Here is a 27,581-nt window from a genome sequence, read left to right as displayed (position 1 = left end):
ATTCTCAGAGCACAACACGTTCGAAGTGTCATCGGGACGCAGTGCCAACATGACGCGCCTGTCACCCGCAACGTCGTACACGGTGTGGGTGCGCGCTCGCTCCCCGCACAGCGCAGTGGCGGCGGACAGCGCGGCGCTACGACTGCGCACGTTCCCACTTCCAGCTCCGCTAGCGCTGCGGAACGCCACTGCCTACCAGCTGCTCGTTATATGGCCGCCACCCACCGCTTACCCATTGCACAAGTGAGTAGCCGATGCGATATCGATTTAGCCTGTGACATCCACTTCTGAGGAAGGCATCTTTCTCCTATTGGAGACCGAGGAGTTTAATCCATCACGCTGATGCACTGCGGGTTGTCGGATAAATTCCCTACTATGAGTAACGATCGCTATGTTTCTGATAACAACCGAGACCAACAGCTTAACGTGCTCTCCTAGGCACGGTGGGGAGACCCACTTGGATAGAAATCCAAACCGGAAAGTAACATATATTTGTACAAATACAAATATCCATCGCAAACGAGCAAAACGCCGGTGTTTAAACGCGTACATAGCACGTGCACCACTACATCAGAGTGGTTGTTGATGGTGATTAATATGATAAAGGTGTCGTTTAATGTCCACAGCCCATCTTTAGTTAGAGAGGGTAGTTCATATTTCTTCAGTAAGTTATTTTAACCAACTCCAAGAAAGGAGGAAGTTCTCAATCCAATTGTTTTATTCTTTTTATTATTATTTAGTAATGTGTTTTATCTCGTAACTTTCTACTGAGTGTGCCGATTTTAATGACAATTTTAATGGAAAGTTGGTATTTGTCGCGTGATCTCATTTAAATTGAAGAGAAATTTGACGAATAGTTTTTGAATGATCACTAATTAGTGATCCCTTTGACTACCTAGGTTAATGAAATTCTCATTATATTATACCGTTGGTATAAATTGAAGTCGGTATTTTTTTGTTCAAGAACAAACACAATTATTACATTTTACTGCTACAATTTTCTTTTTACTTATACTTACTAAGAATTTATTTTATTAACAGTCCTGAAAATTTCCTGGCTTTTGTTTATTATAGTTACACGGTGCAATATACTGAAACGTCGAGTATAGTTGACGAGTGGAAGTTATGTGAGCAGAGCGACAACGCAGAGTGGAAGGCGAAGGAGCTCCGACCGCGGACCCGCTACCGCTTCCGTCTGCGCTTGCAGTACGTGCCGGACTCTCCGCTGTACCACTGGCCAAACGACGATCGGTTCACCTATGAAACTCTTGGTGAGAAAAGTTATAATTATAGACGTACATTGCAAAGTAGACTTACTCTGCAACCTCGATCGATAAAACAAATAAACATGATGATTTTGTATTTTCTAATAAGATTATTTTCAATGGACTCAACAATTTCTTGATAGGTGGATCTACACTACTATATTTCCATAAAGAAATGTAGTAATGTAGATCCACCTATGAATAAATATGCAAAGACTTTAGTGAAATACATAACCCTCTTTTCCAATAAACACGTAATGTTTTTAGGCACTCTTTAACCCCCCCTAATCTCCCTCTCCTCTGGTGATATGGAGTGGTTACCCCCCCCCCCCCCTTCAATCCAAAAACTACGTATATTTTTCTTATTTTTTTTTTTGAAGTTATCAGAATATTATCTTTAAACGCAGATATAATCTGATAAAATTTTGTAAAAATTAAGCATTATAATACAAATTCATACACATTCACAGACATGGTTGCAGAGTATTTGTTGGTTGTATTTTTGGTTTAGAAAGTGCGTCCAATTAAAAATAAATGTACGTGATATTGTTGTGATACTTCATAATTTTTATCCCCCCCCCCCCCCCCACTTCAAGCCTCACGTGTTTAAATGCCGGCTAAGACAATTTTTAAATAGTAAAGTGATTACAAACTATCTAGGCTGTAGTAGATATTGTATAATAGAAGTAAATGAGAACAAAAGTAAGTCATGGATTTGGCTCGCGTGTGCGGCAGGCGACGCGCCGGGCGCGCCGGGCGCGCTGCGCGTGGAGGCGCTGGGCGAGCGCATGCTGCGCGCCTGGTGGGCCGAGCCCGACGCGCACGGCGCGCCCGTCGAGGCCTACCGCGTGTGGGGCCGCCCGCACAATAGGTAAGCGACCAGCGATTTTATCAACTTACGTAGTTTTTTCGCGATGCGTGGACAAGCAGCTATATAGAAGAATTAGCATGACTTTTTTTTTTCTTTTCTTTTTCTTCTCTCATATGCGAAATAATTTTATGCGAGATAATTTTAGACAGCGGTAAGCGACTTTGTTTTATTACTAAGTATGTAGTGATAAGATAGTAAATCGCACGCATGATTGAAAAAAAAAAATTAAAGCGATATATAGGTACCTATGTATTTAATAGATATAAGTTATTTAAGTGTCAAGTATTTCGAAATTATAAATATTTTCAATACAGGATAAATTATATCGACGAAAATTTGACAATGAACATAAGCGACATATTGCCTGCGAACATACCCGATGACGTTGACGAAAACTTGAAGTTGCAAATCGCTCGGGAAGGCCTCGAACTGCTTCACAATGGAACTGGTACAGTTTTTTTATTTATTAAATTAGTATTAATGGAGTATTATTTCTGATGATATTTTGATATAGACTATCAATAATAATACCTTATTTATTCTAATGGATTAATCTAAATCCAATCCTAGAATTCTTTTTTATCAAAATATAGTATAACTAAAATCGATAATAACGGTAAACACCAAATAAAAACCATGAATCGGCTTTTCACTTTTACGAAGATACCTCCAATCTTTGTATAGAAAAACTCTAAACGAAATTAAATCTAACTAGCTATAGCATAAAATATTTTTAGTAGAAACTCATTTAATATCGCTCGCCGATTCTTCTTTGCAGAATTTACATTTTACAACGGTGAAAACTTCACATTAAATAATTAATTCAGTAAAAACGAATAATTAAAATTGTTCAGTGACGATTCAAAAGTGCAGTGACGATTCAGCTGAGGGTTTACTAATTTTAGTTTGATTTCGATAATTGACATGATGGCAATTCTAATAAAGTCGGGAGCCCCACTTAAGAGTTGTAATTTATGCGATGGCAAACTCAATGTAACACGTGGTTCAATAAGTCCCGAGACTAAGTACTAAAAAAAGGTCTTTTTTATAAAATTAATTTTTATTCATCAACATAGTCTCCTCCAAGAGCGATACAGTCCCTCCAACGCTTTTCTAACTTTTCTATCCCATGTGTGTAGAACGATTTGTCTTTGGCTTCAAAATAAGCCTCCGTTGCTGCGATAACTTCACTATTTGAGTCAAATTTCTTACCCTGAAGCATTTTTTTGAGGTCTGCAAACAGCCAGTAATCGCTGGGGGCCAAGTCTGGCGAATAAGGGGGATGAGGAAGCAATTCGAAGCCCAATTCGTTAATTTTGGCCATCGTTCTCACGGACTTGTGACAAGGCGCGTTGTCCTGGTGAAACACCACTTTCTTTTTGTTCATGTGAGGCCGTTTATCCGCAATTTCGTACTTCAATCGCTCCAATAAGCACATGTAATAGTCACTATTTATATTTTGCCCCTTTTCAAGGTAGTCGATGAAAAGTATTCCATGCGCATCCCAAAATATAGACGCCATAACCTTACCGGCCGATTTCTGAGTCTTTGGACGCTTCGGGCGGCTTTCACTAGCCGCTCTCCACTCCGCTGCCTGCCGATTGGATTCCGGAGTGAAATGGTATATCCAGGTTTCATCCATTTTTACATACCGACGTAAAAAATCCTTTTTATTATGATTCATCAGCGCCAAACATCGCTCTGAATCATTGATACGTTGTTCCTTTTGATTAGTTGTAAGCAAACGCGGCACCCACTTAGAAAAAAGCTTTTTCATGGCCAAATTTTTATGTAAAATAGTGAAAACACTACCAGCTGAAATCTTCACTATCTCGGCTATCTTTCGCACTTTTACCTTCCGATCTTCCAATACGATTTTGAGGACTTGGTTAATATTTTGTTGAGTCACTGCTTCATTTGGACGACCTGAGCGTTCCCCATCATTGGTGTCCATGCGACCGCGTTTGAAGTCGGCATACCACCGACAAATGGTTGCTTTAGAGGGAGCTGATCCTGCATAACATTTTATAAGCCATTGCTGTGCTTCAACGGTATTTTTTCCCATTAAAAAACAATGTTTTATCAACCCGCGAAACTCGTTTTTCCATTGTATCGAAATTACAACCGTAGCGTCACTTAAATGTTTCAAAATCAATAATTTTGTTCCATTTTTAAAAATTTGACACATATTCTTGTATTGATAGCCAGTACTTTTTAAAAATCAAAAGAGTTTTTAATATATGCGCCATTTCCAGGTTAGTCTCGGGACTTATTGAACGATCTAGTAGTTGAATTTCCTCGCTGTAAAGTCTTAATGAATGCGATGGCAACTCTATTGATGTCTGGATGCCCCACCGTAGAGCCGTAATGCCTGCGATGGCCACGCTAATACGGCGCGCACTCCCGCAGAGCCGTACTGGCTGGTGGGCGCGGGCGCGGTGGCGGCGGGCTACACGGCGGTGGTGCAGGCGCGCAACCGCTACGGCTGGGGCCCGCCGTCGCGCGCCGCCGAGCTGCTGGCGCCGGCCGCCGCGGCGCGCGCGCCCGCCGCCGCGCTGGCGCTGGCCGGCGCCGCGCTCGCCGCGCTCGCGCTCTGCGTCGCCGCCGCTGTCTTCTACGGTCACTACTGCTTTGTTTAACTACGAGTGCGTTGGCAACTAGCGTACGGCTCACCTGATACTAGGCGATTACCGTAGCTTACAGATGCAACACCAGAAGTATAGCAAGTCTGTTGTCGACCCTACGTCCGACCCTCAAATCGTTTAAAAGTAGTGTTATTTGGCTGCGACCTTCTGTAAGATTGAGGTACTTCTCCAATCCTACCGCTTCAGATTTTGAGCAATATATTTCCTTTATCAATGGAACTGCACTACAAATACTCTTACGTCTGAAGTGCCATTATTAAAGGTACGGGAATAAGAAAAATATCTTGATGTTATCACACCATCATCATCATCACATCAGCTTTCGCAGTCTACTACTGGACATAGGCCTAAACAAATTCACGCCCAAATTGACGTGCACTCATGTGTTTTGCCCATAATCACCACGCTGGGCAGGCGGGTTGGTGACCGCAGGGCTGGCTTTGCCGCACCGAAGACGCTGCTGTCTGTCTTCGGTCTGTGTATTTCAAAGTCAGCAGTTGGATGGTTATCCCGCCATCGGTCGGCTTTTTAAATTCCAAGGTAGTAGTGGAACTGTGTTATCCCTTAGTCACCTCTTACGATACCCACGGGAAGAGAAACTATGGCTATATTCTTAATGCCGTAACCACACAGCATGGTGTATATAAAAAAGGTAATGGCAATCAGGAGCCCGTGAATGTTGTGACCCATAGCAAAATACATGGTAGCATATTCTCACTGAAATACTGTATATCTTCACAGGATATAATAACCGAAGCAAGAAAAAAGCAGCTATCGAAAGTCAACTAACAGCTAACATTGTAAGAAGAGGGCCCGATGTTGAACTGGCGACACTGCGACAACTTCCGATTCGACACTCCACGAACATTTTATATAACCAGGTAATTAATTGATGAAAGTTAAATTTAAGATATTTCATACAAGGTGGTAGTGGAACTGTATTATTCCATAGCCGCCTCTTACGACATCCACGGGAAGAGAGGGGTTGGCTATATTCTTTAAAGCCGTAGCCATACATCAGATTTATGATTATGGAGTCTTTTTATATATTTTTTTATGTCACTAGGTCGGCAAACAAGTGTACGGCTCATCTGATAGTAAGCGATTGCCGTAGCTTATAGACGCCTGCAACACCAGAAGCATCGCAAGCGCGTTGCCGACCCAATCCCCAATCCCCCCAGGAGCTCTGGTCACCTTACTCACCAACAGGAACACAATACTGCTTAGAAACAGTATTATTTTGCATTATTATATTATTTTGCATTATTATATAGCATTATTTATATTATTATAGAAAATAAAATTATAAATTACATATGTATCGTAATCCAGGGGGTTCACTGTCCATCGGACGCAGAACTAGCCAGCTTACCGCACATACGGCGCGAACAAATAACTCTCACTAAATTCCTGGGTTCAGGAGCGTTTGGTGAAGTTTTCGAAGGTGTCGCCCGACAGCTCAACAATAGTAACACGGACACAAAAGTAGCTGTTAAAGTAAGTAAATATGTATTATTAATAACAATCTTTTATTTAACGTATTTGAATTTTTACTTTAAATTATATCAAATTAACACCTTCAAAATTTTATTTTCTAGACTCTTCGCAAAGGAGCAACGGAACAAGAAAAGACTGAATTCCTAAAAGAAGCTGCATTAATGTCCAATTTTAAACATGAACATATTCTGCGACTGTTAGGCGTCTGTCTCGACAATGATCCCAACTACATTATTATGGAGCTGATGGAGGGAGGCGACTTGCTTAGCTATCTTCGATCAAAAAGAACTTCTCTGGTATGATGAATTTATGGTTTATTTTTTGTCAGATAGTGAGATTTATTTTTGTAGACATTGTACAACCTACTAATCATTTATGATTCTTAAAATATAATACATAGCGTTTACTTTTGGACAACTAGCTTCTATAAAGGAAAAGCTTTAGGAGATTATTCCGCCTCAGTAGTGCGATTTGTGAGTGTATGTACATAACTATAAATTCTTTCCAAATATGCAGATTTCCTAACGACGCTTTTCTTCACCCTCCAGAACAATATCAAATTTAAAGACAAAGTTCGGAGTCTAAATCTCAACAAACTCGTGCTTAAAGTAACCCCCTATCTATTTTAGTGTCGGCTCATAGACAGTGCAATGTTTTCCAGTACACGGCCGCATCGCTGACTCTATTGGACCTGCTGAACATGTGCGTGGACGTGACGAAGGGCTGCCGCTACCTCGAGGAGATGCACTTCGTGCACCGCGACCTCGCGTGCCGCAACTGCCTCGTGGCGCAGCGCGGGGCCGCGCGCGTCGTCAAGATCGGAGACTTCGGCCTCGCGAGGGACATTTATAAGAACGACTATTATCGCAAGGAGGGAGAGGGTACGTGTCCTTACCTATCTTACCTTTGGAGGCTTGTTGCTCTTGGCTTAGGTAACTACGGGACCGAAGAATTGTTATCGTGCGTACTTTTAATTTGTTCGCACTTGCAGGGTTGCTACCGGTTCGCTGGATGGCCGTGGAATGTTTAGTGGATGGAGTGTTCTCCTGTCAGTCCGATGTATGGGCTTGGGGTGTCCTCTGCTGGGAGGTATTTTTTTTATTGCTACTGTAACACATTCCTATATTACACAAATAGCATTAACGAAAACAGACCTGATTATTACGAGCGACTTTTTTTTCTTTTTTTTTTGTAAAAAGTAAAGACAGAAAACAGCGCTATAATATCACTCATAAGGTTTTTATCAAAGATTTTTATATATCAACCATTTAGTTAAGATAGCTTATCTAATACTATTAAACGAGCAATTCTTGTATATATTTAATCAGAATCTCGGAAACGGCTTCAACGATTTTTATGAAATCTAGTATGCAGGGGATTTCGGGGGCGATATAAAAATATACCTAGGATTCATTTTTACAAAATGTCGTTTTATATCCCTATTTTTAGGCAGTAAAAAATGGCTACAATATCCTTAGAGCACGAAGGTAAATTTCGGAATTGTTAATAAAGTTGTAATAGCTCAGGTAGGAAATCGGTCGGTCGGGATCGCACGAGAAGACCACGGTGCAAATCCTCATGTCTTCAGATCGATTATATTTTTCCTTTTTTTTCTATGCACTATTGCACTCATTTTTTATTATTGTGTCGGTAAAATCGGAAAATATTATTCTTATTTTATCAATATGTAATTCGTATTTAAATATGATTTCCAAAAATCACGATTTACTAAAAATACCGAGCTAAGCTCGGTTACCCAGGTACTATGATTTCATTAAACATGTACATGCCATACTTGAAAAGTAAATTTATAACGTTACAAGTTATCGGTGACCATTCAACCCTCTCCTCACATGTAACAGTCAATTCGCGTAAAAATTTGTTGAATACTTAATTAGAATAATTTAAATACGGGGACCTTTACGGCATCGTTTAAGACACGCAGTTAAGGGTCTTCCATTAATCACGCAAAGGGATGCGATTTGGAAAAAATCAGCTAACATTACCTTTTCTAAGCTTTCTTCACCAGAGTTTCTAAACCAAAAAACAACTAACATACAGCGTAACCGTGTCTGTCTAGAACTGTGTATCGCGATGCTTAATTATCCAAAATTTAATCAGATTATACTTGTATTTAAAGATAATATTCTGACAATTTCAATAAACTTTTCACAAAAAATACATCTGATTTTTGGGTATTATTTTTACCCTACAACCGCTCTGGTGTAGAATTATTTGTACCCTACAACCGCTCTGGTGTAGTAACGCGTGTAGGCGCCACAAACACCCGACGGTTTGCGGGTTCGATTCCCACTCGGGATAGATACTTATTTGTGTGTGTTTAAATACGCATTTCTTACCGGTTTGGATGTCTGTCCTTGTGGGTCTCCTCACCGTGTCTGAGCACGTTAAGCTGTTGGTCCCGGTTGCTATCATATACACCTGATAGCGATCGCTACATAGTACGGAATATCCACCAACCCGCAGTGGAACAGCGTGGTAGATTAAACTCCAAACCTTCTCTTACATGAAGAAAGGAAGACTATGCTCAAAGTGACTAAAAACATCACGTTATAAATGGACGACCCCTTACCTAAAAAACGGAGTCCATTTATTAGACTTAGTGCAATCAGCAGTACGCCAATAACTTGTCGCAGGTGCTGTCGCTGGGCCAGCAGCCGTACCCCGCGCGCACCAACCGGCAGGTGCTGGCGCTGGTGCGCGCGGGCGGCACGCCCGACCGCCCGCCCAACTGCCCCTCTGCCTTGTGAGTACTACCACACGCACACGCCAACGTAGACCCAGATACGCACACAGACGCACACGCACACGTCAACGTAGACCCAGTACGCACACAGACGCACACGCACACGTCAACGTAGACCCAGATACGAACAGACGCACACGCACGCACAGTCGCTAACTAGCATTGCGTTACCTGGACATGAAAACATACGTATTATAGCCTGACTTCCTTCTAATAATACCTACTGTACGGTATAAAATGTACATTTCAATTCATCATCATCATCATGCGTATATGACATGCGGCAAATATTTAAATTTTATATCGTAAAATTTAAATACATTTTTTTTAAATCACCACACACATTTACATACCATACCCATTCTTAAGATCTAGTTCCTTTTTCCATACATTTTAGGTATGTACTAATACATTTAAACACATTTACAGTTACGAGTTACTACAAAAATGCTGGAGTTATAATGCCGAAGCGCGGCCGTCATTCCGACACTGCCTCGAAGTGGTAACGGCTCTCCGAGACAAGACTTCCCCCAACATTACTCTGACTGCGACCGCAGAGCCCGCTCCACACTACCTCACGCTGCTCGGAGATGGTACATTTTCAATTATATCAGAATTTATTTAATAACTTTATTAGACGCTTCAAACCATTTTGGTGTTTGTCAATGTGTGCGTCAGACTTGTACGAATACAGCAAGTGAGTGTGTGACAAGATTTAGCTTAGGTAGGACACAGTAGAATTTATCCTTCTCAAAATCTGATCAGCTTGACTGGGGAAGTACCTCGACCTTACAGAAGATCACAGCTAAATAATATTGCTTTCAAGCAGTGATGTGTTCCTATGGTCAGTAAGGTGACCAGAGCTCTTGGAGGGATTGGGAGTAGGATCAGCAATGCGCTTGCGATACCTCTGATGTTGCAGGCGTCTATAAGCTATGGTCATCGCTTACCATCAGGTGAGCCGTGCGCTTGTTTGTTTTTCTAAAGACAAAACTACAATGAAACGGTAATAATGCCTACATGTTACAAATGCCGCGTAAGTCGTTTGTTGGTAAGTCCTACACGCACCAAGATGAATTAAAAGTTCTATATAGGAAACTGATTTCTAAAAGTATTTGTTAATTATATTTAAATAGCATGTAATCTTGTCACCTTCCATATTAATTAATATTACAAAAATTCATAATCAACTCATACTTTAGGGTCACATATAAAAAAACTGATTTCTTTTAAGGAAAGTCTATAAACAAATCGAAATGCTTTCATAATAAAATAAATAACTCTGGTTCGTATGATACACAGCATGTCAATTATTAAATTAAAGCATGTACGACCTATAAGACTTAAAATGTAACTAAATTTATGTCATTTTACAAACATACGCATTAACGTAACTTAGGGCCGGATTTAGAGGTCTAGAGGTCTTGGGGCAATAAACGAGTTGGGGTGCCCATATTAGTTTCCAAATAAAATGGAAAAAACTCGAGTTTTTTAATAAATAATTTATTATGAAACTATTGTCTCTCTGTTGTGGTGAAACCTCTTTTATGGAGTCACAAAAGCCCCGGATGCCCCTAAATCCACCCCTGACCTAACTAATAATGGAACGTTGCATGCACGCATGTTCAGATGCCGTTGACAACCGCACCTACCTGCTGGACGAGAATGACAATACTCTAGGTCAGTACTTATTTGCGTTGAGCATTATCAGTGTTGCATCATTTTTAATGTTATTTTATACATACATTTCGATCTTAATATACAATATAAATCATTAATATTATATTGTAATAACTAGGGAACCGTACTGTCCTGTAAAAATTACTCGTTTATATTTATTTGTTTCAAATAATGATAACAAAATCAAGTAAATGATCCCATACAAACATTATACTCGACATAAATTACACGATATTACGGTTGCCTAGTAAGCGAGACCGACTCGCGCATCGGTTCCTTAATATCTCTAATGAATAATGACGGTAAACTCGTCCTAACCGTTACAGACGAAGAGTTCCCGGAGCAAGAGATGGAGCCTTCGCACTTATTGCCGCGCGCCCCTAAATACTTGGAGCTAATGTACGACAGCGACTCGCCGGCTAGTATCGCATGCGACGGCTATGAAGTCCCACGTACACCCTACGCGCCCTTTTCGCGCCACAGTATAGTGGGCGTGGCCCCAAACCGCCTATTGCGACCGCCGCTATATCGAACCCATTCGCTGCGAGCAAATACGAGGCCCCCCAACGCCACCATCATCCCTCTTCGGAACGGTATTATCAAGAGGGCCTCTCTAAGCGAGGGCCTCGAGCCGCGCCCGGGCCCCTCGAGAAAGCTCGACCTCGATAAGCACATCTTTAAGACTACGTTTTGAACTGTGATATTAGACAATTCGTTTTAATTCCACCGAGAGACCATATTTTATTATTTAATTATTTATTTCGTTAATTTAGTCGGTATGTACATATGTGGATCGTTGTAAATATTAGTCTAGGGTAGACGTGGGTCGTAGACGGGTGGAAAATTAGGTGACGGGGAAAGAACTGAAACTATGTTGTCACAATAGTTATGCATTTATTTTATTGATAGAACTTATTATAACAAAAATAATGTATGGTTCTTCTATGATCTTAACCTAATAAAGATGGAGACATAGTATGGTATCAGTAACATAATGTTTTATTTACTTCTCTTACCCTTGAATCTAACTACGAAAATTTCGAATTTAAAAAATAACACATCAAGTATTATACGTACACTACTTTGCAAAAGTTTAAAAGCACATCTTTTTAAACAAAACAACGAATATAAATTTCTATACCTAATTATGGTATATTAAAAAAACACATTCGTGAAGTTTTCTCAAAATTCACATTATGGGTGAAACGCATTATTATTTTACATTTACTCTGTCGGTTGTTTTGCATATGATAAGAATAAGATAAAATAAACAAGTTATAGATTTTAATTTTTAGGATTTAATCACACTTGCATCGCGCATCTCGCATTGGCACCTGGAAGCTGTGCCATTTATACGTAAGATATCGATAACAACTCTGCCCTTATTTTTAGGTTTTGAAAATAGTAAAACCAGGTTAAAAAGAACCTCTCGAATATACAAAAATATAAATATAAAAGAAAAACGTGACCACTTTGATCAAGCTGAATTTTATAAGAATTTTAACAACACAAATTGTACAAATTTTTATATTACGTCGAAAGTAATATTTGGTGGTTTTCTTTTATTTTAATTTGTTGCTTCCAAACTTATGGTCAGTAGTGTGCACATGTATCTGTCAAAAAATAAGTTTTATGACAGTTATATACAACAAATATGATTGTCCATAAAAATATATGATAAGTGTAAAATAAATGGTTCGTATTTTCTAAGTATGCACATATTTGTTAAACTATATAGAAATATAAAGTACATAAAATACTCTGATTTGCTGCTCATGAATTTTGATGATAACACTGACTGATAGATTACAATTAATCGAGTCAACACTATTTAACTTAAAATAATTTACAAACAACATCAGCTTTTGCCCTTACTTACAGGGAAACATTGTTCATATTTTTAAAAATAATTTTACCTCCCAATCTTACGCAAAAAAAAAAACTACAAACTACATAATATAGTTTAAAAGTTTAAATTACTATAATATTTATCATAAACTTACACCTATATTTATTATCTATAAACCAAAAGAAACCTATTCACCATCCGCTGCTTCAACCTCCTTAGCCCGTTTTTCCTGTTTAATCTGTTCTGTAGTAGTCACTGGCACATTTGGTTCTTGGTCATCATCCTGAGCGTCGTCTTTGCTGTTCTCGTGCAACAAAACATACTCGCGTTGAGAGAATCCAAATTTTACGACGTCACGCTCGAGCAGCTCTACATACCGTCGCGGTTCCACTTTCTTGTTGTTCACGAATGTACCATTTGCCGATTCTGTAACGATTTTAAATAGACAATTTATTATGAATAATATAAAAGCATAAATACATTCAATTTCATTTATTACAAAGAAAGAAAGAGTACATAATGATACGTATTACTATATATCTATACAAATAAATAAAATTGGAGTGTCTGTTTGTAATATTAAAATAGCCGCTTTTTACTAAATGCATATGGATACAAGGTACATATATCAAAATAACACTTTTTTACAATTTTTGTTTGTCTGTCTGTTTGTTCCGGCTAACCACTGAATCGGCTGGGCCGATTTTGACGGGACTTTCACTAGCTGATGTAATATCTGATGTATTATTTTAGAAATTGATTTATTCAATAACTCTGCGAACTGAACAATAATTTTTTTTTTGTTAAATTCCACGCGCGGACGAAGTCGCGGGCATAACTAGTATATTATAAATTCTATAATAAACTATATGAAACGGAGTAGTATGAAATTCCGCACACTTAGAGAGTTTATATTGAGAATGTTTTTTTTTTTTAATTATGCATAAAAAATACATTAAATCAATAAAAAAAATATTACACACATTACCATGTATTTGACACACACACATACTATATACTCTTTTGTTTATTATTATAGAAGTATAGTCTTTGACAACACAACCTTAACAATATTCAAACTTATAATTTAAATTAATTATGGTCGAACTTCGACCACTGGGTGACTGCTAGTATTAGGTAAAACTTCAACTTGTAACATTCCACTGTTGGATGTAGTCCTCTTTCTCACGTGTCTTAAAAAACTATTCAACGGTCGAAAATTTCGTTTTCGGTTCGTTTCATCTCGAAAAATAATCTTGATTAAAAATATAGTCCGGGTAAAAATTGTAAAAAAAAAAATATAAATTTAGGACGGGGCGGCAAAGTTTCAATAGTACGGCACTGCCCGCGAGCAGTGGGCGGGCGCACCCAGGTCGATGATGTAGGGGCGCACGCGGCGGCCCTGCGAGCCGTCGGCGCGCGCGAAGGGCGCGGCGCGGTACTGCAGCGCGGCGTGCTGCTTGCTGATGGACGGGTGCTCCAGCGCGATGTCCACCACCTTCTTGTCGCGCCCGATGAGGAAGCACGACTGCCGGTGGATGTACAGGATCGGCAGGGCCTTGTCGCCCTTGAACGGGTAGAACCTACAATTTTAAATTATTTTCTTTATTTTCACACTTCGCTACAACTGACACAAACACATTTTAGCATAAAATATTTTGAATTATTATTTTATTTGATCATCAACTAATCTCTCGTAAGGCTCGAAAAGAGGTTTGAAAAAAAATCAGAAATTATCACAGATGGGGGGGGGGGATATATGTCACGTCTATTTAAACAACTATCACACATCCTGCGATTCTAATATCTGATTAAAATATGTATAATGTTGCTCATTTCGATACACTTTACAAAATAATTGTTTGCTCGAAAAGAAAAAAAAAAACGAATTCAATTACATCGACAAGTAAGAAAATGTAGGTAGACAATAGTTAAGTAAACGCTTACGCTTAACGCTACGCTTTATCAAAGATTACTCAAAAAGTGGTTATCAGATCCAGATCTAATTTAATTCTGGTACTACGAGACAAGCATCAGCTTTCGATTAAAACAAGAATTATCAAAATCGGTACACCCAATGAAAAGTTCGGGGGTAACGTAACATACAAAAAAAAAAGTCGAATTGAAAACCTCTTCCCTTTTTGGCAGTCAGTTAAAATACACAATGCCCAGAGGGGTTGGTGGTTAAGAAGTTGCTAAAAAGCATGACGTGAATAATGGATGACTCCCTAAATATTTTCTAGTCTAGATTATATATTACCTCCATCTTCGTTTTGGCTGCTTGGCATCATCGGGCTCGGTATACTTTATAACAACACCGTTCACTGTATTAGCATCTGCAGTCAATTTTCCAGACAAGCCAAAGTTGGGCTTTTCTTTTTCTCCTGGGTTTTTGTCATTTTCATTTTTCACTTCAGTTTTACCCCAACTGTATTCTTTGTTATCGTTTGCATTATCGAATCTGAAACATAAAATAAAATTGAATTTTTTTAAAGAACAATAACCATGAAATGACTCCATTTCATACATAAATAGTAGTTCATTGACGATTCGAAAGTGCTTTTGAAGCCTATTTGAATAAAGTTGATTTTGATTTTGTTGTGTTTCCTGACAAAGGAGCAAGCCAAAGCAAGGCGTTTATTTATTTATTACGTGCCAAACAAGGCGAGTAATCTAGTTGGTTACTCCTAGCAGCTCGGCCCAGCCCGTACCTGGTCCTGCGGTCGCGTGGCTTCTCCCGGCGCGCCCGCTCCTCCCGGCTCCTGTCCCGCCGGTCATCCCTCTCCCGGTCCTCCGATCTCTTCGGTTTCTCATCTCTCTCGCCTCTGTCTCCCCTTCTTGCGTCCCTGTGGCGCTCTTCTGGACTTTTTGATCTCGATTGCTCGCTAGAATTTCAGTAAATCACACTTATAATAATAACTTCGTACCACCGTACTTTTTTTCTTGAACATGATTATATATATCGAAATAAAATATAGTCCATCTTTCAAGTTGGATCAAAGTGCACACGGTGTGCAAATTTGATTAAAATCGGTTAAGTAGTTTAGGGAGTCCATCGCGGACAAGGAACGTGACGCGTAATTTATACATGTATATTAAGACATAGTCTTGCCATAAATATTGTTACTAAGAAAAAACATTAAGGCCAGTTATTAATAGAAGTTAAGGTTGATGCTCTCTGCCATACTTTTTCGATGCATAAATTCTTGACAATCATATGGATTATTTAAGGGACTCCAAATTATCATGGCATTTAAAGCAAGCCATACTTTCTACCATAAATCATGACCAGTCAACTGACCATAAATCATAATCACGCGGATTAAGGTCGGGACTAGACGATGGCCAGTCTTAGGCTCTGTTGAAGTTCGGAACGTTGGTTTCTATCCAAGATTGGGTGGATCGAGCTTTATTACCCGGCGCCGAGTCTTGCTGAAAGGACCATTCTTGGTTTTTTTACATAGTGTTGTTAAGGGGCTTAACTGCCTTCTCAAGAATTGTATCTTGATACACTTGTGCCGATGTTTTAATACCCTTTTCACAAAAATATGGCTCAATCACTCCTTCATTAGCTAACATCCCACCAAACCATCACTGAAGTCGGATAATGCCTACGTTATACTCTGTTGTATAGTTATCGGTAAGCTTCCTTAAAACTTGGAACATAAATACGGTCATTTTGTTGTATAATTATCGGTAAGCTTCCTTAGAGCTTGGAACATAAATACGGTTTTTTGTTGTATAATTATCGGTAAGCTTCCTTAGAGCTTGGAACATAAATACGGTTTTTTGTTGTATAATTATCGGTAAGCTTCCTTAGAGCTTGGAACATAAATACAGTCATTTTGTTTGTTAAAATATTGCTAAATTGTAAAATCTTTCTCATCTGTAAACAAAATTTTTCTGTGATCTCCTTTGCGTCATTCTTAAATAGTTGTTTTGATTTTACCACCCTATTCTTTTTTTTAATTATCAGTTAAGAAGTGGCCAGGGCTTCTCTTATAGACTGCAAGTGCATCTTTTAAAATACGCGACATGGTTCTAGGTGCTATCTTCATCTCCCAAGATAAAATCTTTTGCTTTTGGACAGGATCTTTGAATTCTTTCCCTTACTGCTTTGATCGCCTTTATCGTACGAACATTACGTGGACGCCCAGATCTTTTTCTGTCACAAACAGAGATTTCATTGTAAATTTGTACCTATCAATGGCCCGGTACACAAACATTTGACTAATACCAAGCGTATGGAGAGTTTTAAAAATTGTATTTGGCTTCATACCTACTTTGTGTAATGCAATCACAGTGATTCGGTTCTCTTTATCATTCCACTTCATTTTGATATCAAAATGTATTGCGCAAATAAGAGAACACAATGAACCATCATACAAAAATGACAGATTTCAAATTAGTAAACAGTATTTATGGCTAGACTATATATATATTTTAATATATTAAACATACACCACACACTGTCTGTTTCTAAGGTAAACAAGTTAATGCTTGTGTCTGTCTCTAGGTCACAGCTGACATTTGAATAATTGTACCCGCGACTTCGTCCGCGTGGAATTAAAAAAATGTTCAATTCGAGGTTACAAAAAAAAAACTAGTATAAAAGTAGCCTAAGTGACTCCTTATAACATCAGCTATCTGCTAGTAAAAGTCCCGTCAAAATCGGCCCAGCCGTTTCAGAGATTAGCTGGAACAGACAGACAAAAATTACGCCAATGGATAGTCGAAATACTAGCTTGTTTCGCGATTTCACCAGCGTAATTTTTGACCTCGTGGGAATGTCGGGATAAAAAGTAGTTTCATTATAATCAGTTCAGTAATTTTTCCGTGAAAGAATAACAAACGTACATTCAGCTACCGTCACAAACTCTTGCATTTACAATATTAGTAACGTTGTTAAGTAGAAGAGTCAGTTTATTTATGGGAACATACTAACTTTGGGATGTGGTCAGGTTTAAAATTGAATTTAGATTCACAAAGCCTGTCTATGGTGAACTATTTACAGGCAATACAATAGCATAGTAATAATGGAAGCCGAGTGCTTATGTTTTTTTTTATTTGTAAGTCAATGAGGCTTGATTGTGTTACAATTTTCAACGAAAGTGAACATTATCAATATGTAATTGTTACCCGCGGGGAGGAATCGCTGGTTTTTCAATTCTGCCAGATCTCTCGCGACGAACGTCACGGCTTCTGGAATTGATAACGATTGTACTGTTTTTGATGTCTCTATGTTTACATTTAAGACTAAACTTAAAGCAAAGACGAGACATAAATAAAGATGTAGTGTTAATAATAATGAAAAAAATTATGGTCACATAAAAATCAATAAGATTTGATGTGAAAAAATACAATGAGTTTGAATCGTTACACAGTCTTAAAACATTTTCAATAAACTTTACAAATGTTACATTATAAAAATATTTATCTTTTTAATACAACTAACATAGTTCAAATTTATATGGGTTTACTAGATATCGCAGCTTGTTGTTCACAATGCGAAATATATATTTAATGATATAACAAAAGTTAAATCTGTCTTAATCATTAATGTGTCTACAAAATAAACATCAAAACACACCCCAAAACGTTGTATCAGTTATTTGACACTCCTTGTACACTTACCATTGCTTCACACTTCAAATAATGATGATTCAGGAAGATATACCTACATCATTTCATCCCATCGTGGATATCTCGGTTGAAATACACATTATTTGTATTGTATGACACTTATTTAATAATTATGTCATTTACTTTTATTTGGTTACATGTAGTACAAGATGTTAATCTTTGAAAATTTATTTATAAATTGCATTATATATCTTGCACAGAGTTAATCCTCCAGTGTTTTATAAAATGTATTTTATTATATGTACATGTATATTGTAAATCATTTATATACTTCTTGAAATTAATTGCCAGTTTGTTTTAACATATCCAATCACATAATATACAAATGTTCTGATTCTCAAAATAAAATTTGTTAGTGTGACAATCCTTATTTGTGATGATAACAGGAGAATTAGTAATTTCCTTAAGTTTTATCCTGCATCCTGTATAATTCATCATATTTTCTATACTTTGTTTTCATGCGTTGTTATTTTTCTTTCCAATTCAATGTGAATTTTGTTTACTGAATCTCATATTTGTGTGATAATACATCTTTATAAATTTATTTTCCTTCGTTGTAACAAGCCTTTAGTTAACCAGTTCATTTCAATTACTTTATATATTTTATTTCACCAGTTAAATATTTTGTTTATTCATTAAAATCTTAGAATCCAAATATTTGTAATATATTTCATATAACATGTTTTTTCAACGTTTAATAATTGTTCCTTATAGTTTTCCTTTATTTATTTTCTTTTTTATTTTTCTTTTAGCACTAATGCTTTAGGCAACTATTGATTTTTAAATGTTATTTAATGATCTTGTAGTAGTAAATTTTACAATTTTTGATAACTTTGATATCTTTTCTTCCTGTTTGAATTTTATTTCCTGTTAAATTTGGTATTAGCTTTTGCACAAAAGATATTTCAATATAGTCATAAATCTTCTACAATCAATTAACTTGAAGCATTAATTAACGTAGTACATAACAGTAGTGGTAAGAGCAATTGTTTAGTCTGTAGTCCGGAAGGCATTTTCATAATATTCTTTGTTTATTCAAAACAATAGTTAAATAAAATAATGTTCAATCGGTATCTCCTTCGATTCTTTAAAAAGCAATATTTTTAAGTTATAAGGGTATGACTACACATCTCATTAAATGCATAGAACCATTCATATTTCACACATGCCTAGAGTAATTATCATGTAAGGTGACAACATTTAAATGTTTTTGTAACTGCGATATTTTCTGACCAAACTCATTATAATTGTCTGTAGAGGTGTCACTGTAAAAATAAATATAGTCATTTAACGTCGCTAAACAAACACTAGCTTGGCGACACACACATGCAGCAATATCACAATATTTAATAATATAGGTCCCGAGGCTGAATACAATTGTTGTGTTAGGAGATACTTTTACTATATAAAAACATGAAGTTACTTTGAAAGTGTGAGCAAACTACAAACTACTTTCATTGTTGTGTAAAAATTGTTAATTTACCTCTCTGACGAGTATCTGTCTTCTTGCAACCTTTCTCTCTTCTCGTAATCCTTATCACGATAACGGTCAGGCTCAGCTGGGCCACGTCTAGTATAAAAAAGTAAATTGAATACACACACAATCGGTAAAATAAATACAGTTAAATTATTGTAATATTTACCTTTCACGGTAATCCCTCACGTCACCGAACTCTCGCCTTTTAGGACCCCTATCCTCAAAACGATTGTATCTATTATTGCCTAAAAAGTAATTTTAAAAAATTTAATAAATTTAATTAATAATTATTTATGGTATATTTAATGATAATAAATATCTTAGAATAAACACACTCAATCGTCTGTTCCTAATAAAATTAACTTAATCCTTGTGATATAGGTAACAGACGACCGATATAGCTACGTAACTTTATTTTCATATAATGCGTAGTTTCTGTAGGGGGCAAAATAGGCTTTTATAATATTTTTTTTCTTTAATAGAATTCAAATTCAATTTAATTTTCGTGCGATTGCGATTTCATTTGGCAACCTATCTTATATATAAATATATATGATATATAATAAAAATATATATGATATATAATAAAAATATATAAATATATATGATATAAAATAAAAATATATAAATATACTAGCTGTGCCCGCGACTTCGTCCGCGTGTCGTTCGTTTTAACAAAAAAAGTTGAGTTTGCAGTTTTGATATAAAAAATCTAAAATAAAAGTAGCCTAAGTTACTCTTTATTCTATCAGCTATCTGCCAGTGAAAGTCCCGTCAAAATCGGTCCAGCCGTTTGAAAGAGTAGCCGGGACGGACTGACGGACGGACGGACAAAAATGGTAAAAAGTGCTATTTAAATAAGGCTAATGCTATATTACAAACAGACACAATTTTATTTATTTGTATATATATAAAATTCTCGTGTCACAATGATAGTTCTACTTCTCCAAAAGGGCAAGACCGATTTTTATTAAGTTTTGTGTGCATATCAGGTAAGTGTGATTTCGGTCAAAACCTATTTTTCATACCCATAAGTTATGGGGGAGGGGGATTAAGGGGGATAATAACATATATGGCAAAACAACGTTTGCGGGGTCAGCTAGTATCAATATATGTAGTATCTTGCATATGTATTAGATAACTAGATTATTTACATTAAGCACGTGATTTCCACTTTACTTCTTAAGCAGAATTTTAGACCGCTAGTCAAAAATTCTATTGAAGAGACTGCAAATCATCTGTCTTCACAAATTAGTAACCAAACTAAAAATTTACTTAACTAATTTACTTAATTAAATAAAGTTACATACCTCTTGTATCTTCTCTAGATTCATATGGCACACCCCTTTCCCTCCTATAATGTTCATCATCTCTTCTTTGATCTTCATATCTGGGATACCTATTTATTGAAATTAATTTAATTGTAACTCTGATTATATTATTAATATATTTACAAATATATTGATAAGGTTTCATATTATGTGTTATTGTATTTATAAAACCTTGATAGCAGTTGTGATATAAGTTTCCTTCATATGAAATTAAAATATATTTATAGTTTTTTGAAAAAACTACAGAACAAATGTGCCGATATTACTTGCGGATGTAATAAAGGCAAAAAATAAAATATAAATGGTCTTCTCGAAATTTTACCTTTTATATTCATCATAATCCCGCTGTCTCCCACTGTACTCTTCATTGGGAATGTAAGATATATTTTGACGATATTTATCTCTCTGTCTGTCGTCTTGGTTGGCAAATCTACACAGTACAAAATATTGTTTTAGTAAACTAAAATATATTGAAGGCTTGTCTCACCAGTTGTAGATAATGTCATTTGATGGATGACGGTATAAAATAGGTAAAAGTTTATGACGTATTAATCTTATTTACCTTTGAATTCTTTTATTACCTTTGAATTTAAAAGCTGTAGTTTATTAATTGAGGAGAAACAAATCCTAATGGCCTATTGTACCTCCTATTTCTCCCTAGCGCGAGCTCGAGTCTCCCTGCAGGATGTTTTTTTATAAAGTATACATATTAACAATTGCGTTGCAAAATATGTATAACAATATTATGTATATTTACAAGAATATTAACTGTTTTGATATAAATAGTAATAATCTCAGTGGAAACATGAGAAGGGATAACAAAACTGTAACTCCCAAGTTTACGACTGTGCACAGTAATAAATGTCTCGTTTTTGGATTATCATATTTGCATGTATAAATATCCCATTAACAATTTTGCTGCTGTCTTAACATAATTTTAATGTGTTTATTAAAAACAAATTAATATATATATATATATATATATATATATATATATATATATATATATATATATTGTATTATGTTTTTAATATGTGTTTAAGTAAATATATTCAAATGTTTATGTCTCAATTTATAAACCTTTTCCACCTAATTTTTGTGTTTTGGTGTACAATAAGGTGTATGATTGTGGAGGATTACATAGATGACAAAGGTCTGTGGTCTTAGTGGCGTATTTCAAGCAAAATATTACAGATTTTGTACTAAAACACAGTTTATATACTGTTATTAAAAGAATAACTGCAGAGTTTCGATCCGATTCTTCTCTGCTGAATCTACTTTTTGAATTGGTGGTAGCTTCACTTTTATAATTTTAACTTATAAAATGATGTTTCGAAAGTGCTTTTGAAGACTATTTGAATAAAGTTATTTTTGATTTTCATTTAAGCTAATTTGTAACTTATGTATAGAATTAAATTTTATCCATCACCGGCGAAATCAGGCCTAAAGCATTCACAACAGAGGGTTAGAGGGCTAATGCCTTACCTTTCATTTCTCTCTCTATCGTAGTTGTAACTGTCCTGATATCCTTGATGTCGTGGTCTGCTTGATTCCTGGTGAAATTTTTGAGGTGCACGTCCATATTCTTCACCAGAACCAGAGCGATGATATTCTTTTCTAAAAGCAAAGTATTAAACAAAATTACAAAAATTTTAACAGATATTACAATTATTTGGTAATGATGTACAAAATCGGCCTCTAATTTATGGGGCTAGGGGGGAGAGGGGTTGGAGGGAAGGAAGGGATGGCTTTTTTTATCCCCCGGACAACTATTATCGTGTAAACCCTGTGGTTACGAAGATATCGTGGTTAAAGTTTTGAGGTTTAATTTTTAAATCGAAAACCTTTGAGGTTAGAATAACGCTTAGCTTTGGCTTAAAAAAAACACTCTAGGGGTAGGGCAGAGCAAGACTATGTGGACAGTGGAGTGCTATGATTAGGTTTTGGGTATTTTTCAAATTTCTATACCTATATTCTAGTAATGTTACTAATTTTATTTAAAAGTTTCTATTTGTCAGTCATTAAAGGTCAATTTGTATCATATGTTGATCTTGCAGTAGAGATCATTTTTAAGTACATTTGTTCAAAAATAACAAAAATTTAACCTCCCATAAATTAGAGGCCGGTTATCATAGCCAATCATTTTAATAATATAAATGATTTTTCATATTATTTGATATAATTTACATCATCAATATAAACTTACTGATAATAAGTCCGTGGTGGTTGAAAACCTTCTTCTGAAGATGGCCTGCGTTCTTTTACGACGCTGTGTAAGCGACGGTCGGTCTTACTACCATATTCTTCTTCTAAATGACAAAAAGTCTATTAGTCTAGTATATATATCTGAACACAACTATTATATCGAGTATTATAAAGGGATACTACCTTCGCTATCAGAAGTTTGGGACCGCTTAGAATGCTTATGTTTGTGTTTTTTCTTCTTTTTAGGCGAAATTTCACCTTCGCTTATAGATATAGCATCGTCGGATACATCATCATACGATTGCGATCGTCGCTTTTTCTTGTTATGCTTCTTCTTCTTTTTCTTGTGCTTGCGTTTCTTTACGCGTTTCTGATCATCGGAATTACTAGCTGAATCAGAAGATTCGGTACGTTTTCTTTTTTTCTTGTGCCGGGCCTCCGATATCGATGAATCTTCGCTACCGCTGTCTGAAGAACTAGACGATTTCAAACTGACATCTGACTCTTCAGATTCATCAGAACTATCGTGGTGACGCTTTTTTGACTTCATTTTAAACGATTTTTCTATTTATAATGCACAATAACGATAAAATTACTTTGTAAAACAATACATTACACTACCAAAGAGCACACCACGATTTTAACCATAGATAATACACTAAAGAGTATATTAAACTTGATTTTATCAAAGAGTTTATATTTAATACAAAGGACATGTTCCGATATGCACTGCGAGCACTGCACAGTGCTATCACTGTAGAAAAATTCGTTCCGTTGTGGACTGCCAGTATTGAGTACACAGTCGCAATATCCTAGGGAAATATATGATGTCATAAATCACTGCCATATTCTACTGAGAGCACCAGTGCTCTCTCTCTGTGATTTTGATTTTTCTTAAAAACGAGGACACGCGCAAACAAATGTTATTGATCCTTTTTTTCATAAATTTTAACGCGCAGATGATTTAATATAACTAAATTATCATAAATTATAAATTCATAATTCTGGGTGCCAACTTCATGAACCTAAATTATAATACCATTTTGTTTAGACTTCAGAGCAATATAATTTGCCTCAGATTAAATATTGTCTTGTTAACCTGCCCAAGACCTACCCCACCACCCCAGCCTGCAAAATAATGATATTCGTAATAAAAAAATACTAATCGATAGATTTTCAATAGCTCAATTCAACTACGTTATCCTTTTAAATTGCTCACCTTAAATTATTTATTTAAAAACCAATAAAGTCGCTGAAAAAAAAAATCATTTATCAATATTTTCAAACTCTTGTATCTTTTGATGTATGAATATTTTAAATTGCTCAAAGTGTTGAAAAACTGCTCAAGTTGCATTTATAATTGCTCATGTACAATTTGGGACAGCTCCACTCTCCTTAATTTTTAAATAAATGTAAATAGAATATATAAATAGTTTGGACAAATTTAATGTTTACCTATAATATAATAGACAGGTGAGGGCTGCGCATGCACAATTGCGCACAGACAGTGACGCAAAGCAAAAAACTTGCGGATATTCGTAATAAAAAAAATACTAATCGATAGATATTCAATAGCTCAATTCAACTATTCATCCATCCATTAAAATTGCTCTCCCTATATTATTTAATAAAAAACCAATAAAGTCGTTGCAAAAAAATCATTTATCAATACTTTCAAACTCCTATGTCTTAAATTACAGTACTTCTTGGTAAGCGTGCTCCATCCTAGACCGCATTTTCGCTTATCTTCAGATGAAATATTTTATAGTGGTCAAATGCAAGCCTATCATTGTATCACAGACAGACATCTTATATGTCTGTGCATTGTTTAATAAAATAAAGGACTCGAATCCAGCTCTCAAAAAAAAAAAAAACGACGTTGAATGAAAAATTGAAAATGACAAAATTAATATTGTTTTAATTCCTATTGGAAACTCTATTGGAGAGGGCGCGAAACGACGGTTTAAGAAGGCGCGTTTTTAGAAACTGCTTTTTCAAAAAAAAATCTAATCTTTATAATTTTGATTATTGAAGTTGTCTGAAATTACATTTCGGTGCCCTCATCATGAGGAGCGCCAAAGCAAAACGAAAAAAAGAGGCGTCGTTAAGTGACGAATCCAGATCATCGAGTGATCTAGAAAACGAGGATAAGTCTAAATATGTACCATTTAAAATTCACAATTATTCAAGAAAATATTCTGAAAATAGCCGCGGAGAGGAATTTATTGTGTTTCTTTCAAGTAATATTGCAGACAAACCTATTGGAGAGAAAGATAAATTAGCCATTTCCTCAGCCATTAGACAATATTGTGTTAGCGGAGTTAAATACTTGAAACCAATTAATAAATACAAAGTTGGCATTGTTTTTAACATGCCAAATAACGCAAATGTATTCTTATGCAATGAAAAATTCCATAAATATGTGAACATGACACCAAGTATCCCGGCTGCTGCAACAGAAATCACTGGAGTCCTACGGGGAGTTCCTCTTGGACTATCGAACAAAACCATTTTTTCTCTCTTAGCCAGTACCAGTAACGTTATTCAAGTAAGGCGTCTTACGACAAGGGTAAGGGTTAACCAAGAATTTGAATATAAACCAACAGGAACAGTAGCTGTGACATTTGCAGCCACACAACTGCCACAATACGTTCATCTAGACTCCTGGAGACATGAGGTGAGTCCTTTCATTCCACCAGTCAAGCAATGCCTTCAGTGTCTACGATATGGGCATATAGCAAAATTTTGCAAAAATTCTGTGAAGTGCTCCATATGTACGGAAAACCATAATTTTAAAAATTGTACTGTTGATATAGCAAATGCAAAATGTTACAACTGTGATGGAAACCATATAGCTGTTTCTAGAGAATGCCCATTAAAAAAACAGAAAATAAATGAAAATAAAACTAAAGTGAGAGCTTTTCAATACGTAGATTTATTTGATGAAAAGTCATTTCCAAAGTTAACAAATGACCCTAATAAACATTTACAGCACTTACTTAAATCAGACAACTTTATCAATCTAATTGTAGAATCAATAGTTAAAATCATATCCAATAAATCTGATAAAAATCCAATAAGTTCAGATAGTATTAAAAACATTCTCCTTGAAACTTTCAGTAAAAAAACTTCCCATTCAAAAAAATAAATAATGGACTACATCAATATAGTCCAATGGAATGCCCAAAGCTTACTTTGCAATCGACATATTTTTACACAGTTTTTATATGAGAATGATATACACATTGCGATTATTAGTGAAACATGGTTAAAACCTGAACAGAAATTTAATATACGCGGTTATAAAATTGAAAGAAAAGATATAGGTAGCAACCACAATGGTGTTGCACTAATAATACGTAACAGTATACAATATACAAAAATAGACACATTTTGTGACAATGCTCATCAAAATATTTGTATAAGAATTAAGCTTTATAACCAAGAAATAAGTTTTATTAGTTTTTATAGTCCACCTACTGCAAATTTTAACAAAAATAAGTTAGATCTGTTAATTAAAAATACTCCAAAGCCTTTTATTCTTGGGGGTGATTTTAATGCTAATCATACAGCATGGGGTAGCTATAATATAAATTGCAGAGGCAGAAATCTTCTTGATATTATTGATGATAATAATTTGGTACTATTGAACAGTGGGGAACCAACTACAGTTGGTTCACTAACATGGCGCCCGAATGCTTTAGATTTGTCTTTAGTTTCTCCATCTCTCGCATTAGCTTGTGATTGGTCAGTTCACGATGATCCCTTGGGCAGTTATCATTTACCTGTAAATATAAAAATACTTATTAATAGAAATAAGGATGCAGATACAAATAATAATATTAATTTACCAAAACTTCCAAATTACAAGTGTATTAATTGGGATATATTTCAAAAAGAAGTTCAGGATTTATTGTTAGATTTCAGGGTTGATACAGAGCTTCCATTGAATTCATATAATAGTTTTATCGAAATTTTACATAAAGCTGTTCAAAAATCAATCCCTTATCATCGTAAACCTCACAATATTACTGTAAATAATAGATGCAAAAGGCTGTGTCTTCCATGGTGGAACAGTATATGTAGTGTTGCAGTTCAAAATTGCAAGCAGGCATATTTAGTATTCAAATATGACCCTAGTCCTGAAAATTATATAAACTTTAAAAGACTGCAGGCATTAAAGAAATTAACTTTAAAACAAGAAAGAGAAAACAGCTGGAATGAGCTATGTCATTCCTTTAATCGCAACACTCCTATAACTATAATATGGTCATACATGAAAAAATTTAACAAAAACCTTTTCCTATAAAAAAATGTCTGATAAAAATGATTGGATTTTGAAATTTTTAAA

At 35.9% G+C, this 27,581-nt stretch overlaps 2 protein-coding genes across 2 annotated transcripts in view; one reads left to right on the top strand and one right to left on the bottom strand.

The window, feature by feature from the left end:
* The window catches only part of LOC123658168 (proto-oncogene tyrosine-protein kinase ROS), a 46,203-nt gene extending 34,488 nt beyond the window's left edge, over positions 1-11,715 (top strand). The window contains exons 24-37 of the mRNA XM_045593608.1: positions 9-243; positions 1,075-1,271; positions 2,001-2,136; positions 2,451-2,584; positions 4,546-4,755; positions 5,523-5,662; positions 6,114-6,278; positions 6,380-6,574; positions 6,940-7,159; positions 7,270-7,367; positions 8,936-9,045; positions 9,475-9,635; positions 10,663-10,725; positions 11,052-11,715. Of these exons, the coding sequence (XP_045449564.1) occupies positions 9-243; positions 1,075-1,271; positions 2,001-2,136; positions 2,451-2,584; positions 4,546-4,755; positions 5,523-5,662; positions 6,114-6,278; positions 6,380-6,574; positions 6,940-7,159; positions 7,270-7,367; positions 8,936-9,045; positions 9,475-9,635; positions 10,663-10,725; positions 11,052-11,419 (2,432 nt within the window). The 3' untranslated portion in view covers positions 11,420-11,715. The remainder of the gene's footprint in view (positions 1-8; positions 244-1,074; positions 1,272-2,000; positions 2,137-2,450; positions 2,585-4,545; positions 4,756-5,522; positions 5,663-6,113; positions 6,279-6,379; positions 6,575-6,939; positions 7,160-7,269; positions 7,368-8,935; positions 9,046-9,474; positions 9,636-10,662; positions 10,726-11,051) is intronic.
* LOC123658169 (probable serine/threonine-protein kinase DDB_G0280133) lies at positions 11,603-23,954 on the bottom strand. The gene is made up of 12 exons (XM_045593609.1): positions 23,414-23,954; positions 23,232-23,334; positions 22,511-22,642; positions 21,348-21,455; positions 21,005-21,093; positions 19,861-19,939; positions 19,701-19,787; positions 17,714-17,776; positions 15,286-15,459; positions 14,835-15,035; positions 13,943-14,157; positions 11,603-13,000 (listed from the first exon to the last, which is right to left on the bottom strand). The coding sequence occupies exons 1-12, from the start codon at positions 23,778-23,780 to the stop codon at positions 12,762-12,764; spliced, it is 1,857 nt and encodes a 618-aa protein (XP_045449565.1). The 5' UTR covers positions 23,781-23,954; the 3' UTR covers positions 11,603-12,761.
* Between the last annotated feature and the right edge of the window lie 3,627 nt (positions 23,955-27,581).

Source organism: Melitaea cinxia, chromosome 12, assembly GCF_905220565.1.
Source record: "Melitaea cinxia chromosome 12, ilMelCinx1.1, whole genome shotgun sequence".
NCBI lineage: Eukaryota > Metazoa > Arthropoda > Insecta > Lepidoptera > Nymphalidae > Melitaea > Melitaea cinxia.
The sequence above is the reverse complement of the archived record's forward strand: the minus strand, read 5'-3'. Positions and strand labels throughout refer to the sequence as shown.